Genomic DNA, 6,904 nt, shown 5'->3' on the forward strand with positions numbered 1-6,904 from the left:
AGATAAAAAAAAGTACCGGCTCTGTAACCTCCGACACTCTGAAAAGGGCCGTTCTGCACAGCAAGTACTTTCTTTTGATGCTTTAAGTTCATTTTGCTGGTAATATTTATGTATGTCGAATGCAGGACTTGTAACAGTATTTTTACACTGTGGTATTAGTCCTTTCACTGAAGTATTTATCTTCCAGCAGTGGTGACAACTAACCACTGAACAACAGAAATATAACGTTACTGACTGCAGGTCTACTGAGGTGTTGTGTGTTCAGTAGACCTGCGTCCCACATAAAGAGGACGGACTCTGGACGTACTCCAGCAGGCGTTGGTGGTTCAGCTGGTGTGATGGAGGCAAACAGCAGCTGCTGAAGATGATCAACTTCCTGCCGTACTTGTCGTCACCTGGAGAGGAAACAGACGAGTTTTAGGTCACATGTTTCTTCCACCTGTGGTTCACGCGCTGATCCAGTTCCTCCCTAAAACAACATCTCTTCTGTTTTTGGAGGATGTCGGATATGGAATCAGATGGGTCTCAATACGTCCTTCTGTGCAGATGTAACACATGTTATTACATTAAATCCTACCCTTGAATCTACGCTTACGTGATTGGCTGAAATGGAAGGAGACATCTGATAGGCTACAGATAATTCCCTTTTGAAATTTGTGAATTGAGCCATGGCAGGCAAGTCTCAAAAAAACCCACAGACAGTGAAGATCACACTTGACAAGCAGTTTGAAGATGCAGGTTCAACAGTCTGTGCAAATATTTGTGAACCTTGTTTTTTTTAACATTTATATACAACGATAGGACGGTGTAGTCCCTCATTCGTCCAGGAGTGTTCTGTCGTAGAAAAGGTTTCAGTCGTAGTCGTCTGGACGCTGTTTTCAGAATCAAGACGTTTTCGGCTCCCATCCGGAAGTCATTCTCAACTGTGAAAATGGTCTGAGAACTCAGAAATTTAAGCTACTCTCTGTTACATAAGCCCCGCCCTCAGAGGGGAGTCTTCCTCAATTGTTTTCTTTTTTCACAAAAATGGCTTCTTGTAAGTAGAGAGAAGAGTTGGTTTGAAAGAGGAGTCAAAGAAGCCATTTTTGTGAAAAAAGAAAACCCCTCTTTGAACAGAAATGGTGGTCTGAGATTCAACTTGCCAACTGTTTACCACAGTGTATTAACACCGTGGTCAAGCCAATCACATGCTAATCAGGTACTTAACAGTGATGAGGGAGGTGCAGCCAGAAAACAACAGGCCTGATTACTGATTACTGGGCCATCATGGAAACTATTAGGTCAGTTTCAGGTGAAACTAGGCAGGTAAACAGCAGACACTCAGGAAGACTCCTTCCTAAGGGCGGGGCTTAAGCAACAGAGAGTAGCTTAAATTTCTGAGTTCTCAGACCATTTTCACAATTGAGAATGACTTCCGGATGGGAGCCGAAACGTCTTGATTCTGAAAACAGCGTCCAGATGACTACGACTGAAACCTTTTCTACGATATATACACAACGATAAATATTTTTGTGGAGAGAGTCATTTATATATAAATCACAAAATACGTTTGTGAATCCTTCCGTGCGCATTCATTAACATCGAGACACATCTGATTCCATAGTCAGAGCACCCTGAATGTACCTGCTTTGTGATAAGAATGAAATGTTTCAGGAGCGTTGATTTACAACAATAGGTTTTTAAAAGCCAACCCAAGTCTATTGATTTAAAGCAGCCTTAACTGATTTTCTGGCCACTTGGGGGCAGCAGAACAAGCTGTAAAACCCAACATCGGACAAATAATCAGCTTATAAAGTAGTTGTGTCTAACATCTTAGCAAACAGCTGCTTATTTCCACCTCCAGCAGCTACAGAGCGACATGACGCTTCATCAGGAGGCGTGTCTGTGTCTCCTGATGGACGTCAGTCCGGTCTTCTCTCCGTCAGCTCTGTGTTTGGTCTCCAGCAGCTGCTGAGGGAAACATCTGGCTCTTTAGCAGCTAGATGCTCCGCTATGTTCAGCAGCTGCTCTCTGACTGCGTCTGCCTGCTGTCTGCTGCTGAGCAGGTAGCGTTCAGAGGAAGGAAATGTGCAGCAAAACCGAAACTCGGCGCTAAAAGAAGCTGTTGATTATAAAGTCGATGTTGATTATAAAGTCTGACTACTGACCGGAGACCTGGATGATGCCGTGTCGAGCCACATCGTAATACGGGTGAGAAGAATCGAGACTGACTGTGCTGCTGGGAGGAACTGATGGACCATCTGTGACACACCTCTGATCCTCCTCATCCTCCTCTTCCTCCTTCTGCAGTTCTGCCAGAAGTAAAAGGAAAAATCCACCTTAGAAACAGCATTTCAGCAAATGTTTGGTGGCTGAGTTTATCACATGCTGGTCTGTGAGTGTTAGACCCAAGAATGGGGAGCGAGTGTCTTATTACAGTTCAGTCTAATATGTACAGTACAAACAGGAAGGCCCAGTCTAAAATATACCGATATAAACATTATGATTATTTGATTTAAAAGGCGTGACACTGAAGGGAAACGCATCAGCTCAATCACAGATTCCCGCTCTACACCACCTAGCATTTTCTAAATGATTTCCTTATCTGCTCTGTTCCTAAAAATACAGATTATCAGAAAGAAAATAACCTGGAGCAGAGCCAGAGGACTGTGTGGAAACTCCCGCCATGATCTGTTTTCTGCTGTGGATGTTTATTCTGCAGCACTGAGGGAAGTTTTCTATAAACACCGGTCTGATAACAGAGAGGAAATGAGCCACACAGAGTGACCTGACAAAAGGCTCAATTTAGTTCAGAGAGGCAGGAGGAGCAGAGAAACTCTCTGGTTTGACTTCATTCACAGTGAGAGAGGAGAAACTTTAAACGAACATTATTACTCCCCTCGAGTTGAAGCAAAGGCTCAGGTCGTTCTTGATTTTTAACAGACATTTATTCGGACACGAGTCTTCAACATGTCTTGTACATGTTAGTCTTACAGCCCTTTTATGTCCCAACAATGCCGTCAGAACTCATTGGCCTCTCTAACTCAAGAGGAATAAACTTGGAGGGTTACAGTTTCTTCTTCTTTAAACAAAAAGACAATATAACTTCTTAGCACTTCTTATAGGCATAACTCTTGCAGACATGTCATGCGTACAGCACCTCGTGTGCTCTTCTGGCTCTTCTACATGTAGTGCACCGGAACAAATATCCTGATAGCAGCAATTAAATAATTCCCTAGCGGAACAAAAGGAAATAGGTTCCCCCTTTTTCTATAGTTTTAGCTGAATAATATGAAATGAATTGACATGTATTAACAAAAAATATATTACTTACTTATTCTAATTATTTTGAAGATTTTAACTGTTTATTGACCTTTTAACTATAAAGTGCATATTATGTTGCCTCTGACGGCAGCTACAAACATACAGTAAGCATTATCTGAATCTGTAGTGTTTAAGTTCAACATCAAATCTATTTCATACACAACCGAACTAAATCAACACGGACGACAAACAACCACCAAGTAAGAAAGTCCCCATTTAAAGAAGTAAAGCAGCTGTCACACAGTTTACGCTCACCGTTGCCAGTTTATTAGGTCCAGCTAGCTAAAGCTAACGCAGGCTAACACTTTCGTGAAGGTTATTATGTTCAGTTTTTGTTGAAACTGTTTCAGAGGTGTTTCTACTGTTTTGTCCACCCTCCGTGATATAAACTGGGTTCAAACTGCTAATTGTTATTACTGTTATTTTCCACTTTAATAAAATATGTTTCCAAGGAGGAGAACGATGCTCTCCTGCATCGAGTCACACGATCTGCATTTTATCAGCCATATTTGATTATTGGTGCCAAAATATCGGAGTCAGTGAGTCTTCACCATTATCAAATCTGCATGACTGAAGATGAATGTTTAGCTAAACAGTCAAACACAAAAACTCCATAAACTCAACTGAAATACTGGAAACGACAACCAGGCACCAATGTGATGTGATGGAAAGTACATTATTTATTTAAGTACTGTACTTAAGTACAATTTTGAGGTACTTCTACTTGAGTAGTAGAAGTACCAGCCATTTTTGTGAAAAAAGAGAACCCCTCTTTGAACAGAAATGGTGGTCTGAGATTCAATCTGCCCAAAGTCTATCAGAGTGTATTATCACCTTGGTCATGCTAATCAGGTACTTAACAGTGATGAAGTAGCAGCCAGAAAACAATAGGCCTGATTACTGATTACTGGGCCATCATGGAAACTATTAGGTCAGTTTCAGGTGAAACTAGTTAACAGATACTCAGGTAGACTCCTTCCTGAGGGCGGGGCTTATGTAACACAGAGTAGCTTAAATTTCTGAGTTCTCAGACCATTTTCACAATTGAGAATGACTTCCGGATGGGAGCCGAAACATCTTGATTCTGAAAACAGCGTCCAGACGACTACGACTGAAACCTTTTCTACGATATTCTACTTGAGTATTTCTGCTACTTTTTACTCCATTACATGTATCTGATAACTCCAGTTACTTTACAGATTCAGATTAATAAAACAAAACATAATCAACAAATAAAATATGATATATTATTACAGGTTAAGATAAAACTTTAGTGATCGGGGAGGGATTCACAAGCTACCCAGCAGAATATGAAGTAATTAAAGGTGGGGTGTGCGATTCTGGAGAAATCCAGTACCATGACATACAGCCAGTAATGTAACTGACGTTAGCAAACTGTCGCTACAGACGAGACGGTTTCCCAGAGCCAGCACAGCAGCTCCAGACAGCGACGCTCACAACTCTCCTGCTGCTGTAGCTAACATCACAACAACAGCAGATCTTAAACTAGAGAGTCAGCTGAATGTCCGTGGGCAAGTCGTTTAACGTCACCTGACACACACATCGTGTCTGGAACAGTGCTGTGCGGCTCGGTCCGAGCCTCTGTGTGCCGGGGCTGAGGACAGCACAAACTGTTGTTCGTGCTTTTATCTCCTCACGCCTCGATTACTGTAACAGCCCGTTCACTCGTCTTAATCTAAACACTCTGACAGACTGCAGACTGTACAGGACTCGGCTGCTCGGCTGTAAACCAGGACCGAGAGCTGCGACCACATCACACCTGGTTCAGCCTCTTTACATCGGCTCCCTGTTGGTTTCAGGATCGACTTTAAGATCTTATTGATTACTTTTAAGGCTCTTCATGGCTCCAGATCATATTTTAGACCTTGTAATCCCTTATGAACCTTCACGTAGTCTGAGATCTTCGGGCAGGGGTCTCCTGTCTGTTCCTGAGTCCAGGATGGAAACTAAGGGGGACAGAGCTTTGGCCATCAGGGCCCCGAGGATCTGGTTTAAGTCTCGTCTCAAAACACATTTTTATCTGAAAGCAGATCCTGATTTTACCTGAACTGGCTGCTTATTGGTTTTATGTATTTCATATTTCATCATTCACTGTGGTGTTTTATTTCTCTCTCTGTGAAGCACTTTGTACTTTGTTTTGTAAATAAAGTTGTATTATTTATTATTATTATTCCAAACACCGGAGGTTATTTCAGCGCTCACACTGAGCGGACAGCTAGCGGGCCGAGAGGAGATCTTCACTGAATCTGACAGAAAACACCTTTAAAGTAGCTCCACCTTCAGCAGCTGCAACAACAATTATAATCCAATAATATAATATTATTCTGAAATGGGCCGTTCTGCATAATGAGTACTTTTACTTTTGGTACTTTATATTTTGATGCTGATCCTTTAGAGTATTTCTACGCTGTAGTATTACTGCTTCCAGCTCTGATGCAGCGACATTTGTATAAAAAAGGAAAAACATCTGTGACCTTATTAACCGCAGAAACCGTTCACTACACTGAATCACTCTGATTTAAGGAAACGTCCACAGAAACACACTGAAGAGATCAACATCATAAACCAGGAAGTCCCAGCTTCAGCAGGTGAAAGTTAAATGTAGTGAAACACGACTAATGTGTTTACTGTGAGTGACAGCTGTTTTAGTCTGCAGTTCTAATGTTTTTATGCTGCCCTCTTGGCCATTTTAACATGTTTTACTTGGTTTAAATCAAGGAAATGAATGAATGGAGATTATATATATATATATATATATTTGTGTGTGTTTAACTAACTCACCTATTTCTGCCAGCTGCTCCAGATCTGATGTTGAGGTCATTTCTGCTGGATGAAAAACACCAGTGAGTCACCTGCTCAGGTGAGCCGCACTCTTGTGACAAACAGGAGCACGAGCAGGTAAAGGCAGCCGAACTTAACTGACCGACCTCGACAGTTTAACGACCCCACAACTCCCCCAGCAGAGGTTAACATGAGCCAGTGAAGCCGCTGCCTAACTAAAAAGGTAAGCGGCTGTAATTAGCATCTTAGCAACACCTGAGCGGATTCATTAACCTGCGTTCACCGGCGACGCACGAGACAAAAATCACCTTTTTGATCTACCGACGCATCATATGACGTTTAATCAGGTTGAGAAGACATGGAGCAGAAGCGGCAGAGCACCCACCTGTAGCGGACAGCATTAATGAAGCCAGCGCGGCAGCAGGTAGAAAGTTGATCCAAACTTCCTCAAACAGCCGCCCGCTGCCAGGCGCACTGCGCATGCCCAGTTCAAACTCCCCTCCGGAAGCTCTGAATCACAAAATGTTTATTTTTCCACAAATCTGCAGATCAACAGAGCTGGAAGAAGAACTCAGATCCTTTACTTCAGTAAAAGTAGTAACACCACAGTGTACTCTGCACCGTGGAGGCAAACACTGCACTTTTCACTCCTCTACATTTATTTTGACAGATTGTTAAAATAAAATATAATCAAGTAATAAATGATGATGCAGGTTAAACTACCCAACAGTATATAAAGCAGTTAAAATGAGCTCGACCTGAAACATCTGCAGCAGTAAAATGCAACACACACATGAAT

At 42.1% G+C, this 6,904-nt stretch overlaps 1 protein-coding gene across 1 annotated transcript in view; it reads right to left on the reverse strand.

Annotated features, from left to right (window-relative positions):
- LOC122871223 (rho GTPase-activating protein 8-like) overlaps positions 1-6,606 on the reverse strand; it is a 12,364-nt gene extending 5,758 nt beyond the window's left edge. Inside the window, 4 exon segments of the mRNA XM_044186058.1 lie at positions 308-395; positions 2,148-2,291; positions 6,106-6,147; positions 6,491-6,606. Of these exon segments, the coding sequence (XP_044041993.1) occupies positions 308-395; positions 2,148-2,291; positions 6,106-6,147; positions 6,491-6,587 (371 nt within the window). The 5' untranslated portion in view covers positions 6,588-6,606.
- Positions 6,607-6,904: the final 298 nt, after the last annotated feature.

This window comes from Siniperca chuatsi, linkage group LG23 (assembly GCF_020085105.1).
Source record: "Siniperca chuatsi isolate FFG_IHB_CAS linkage group LG23, ASM2008510v1, whole genome shotgun sequence".
In the NCBI taxonomy this organism is placed as follows: domain Eukaryota; kingdom Metazoa; phylum Chordata; class Actinopteri; order Centrarchiformes; family Sinipercidae; genus Siniperca; species Siniperca chuatsi.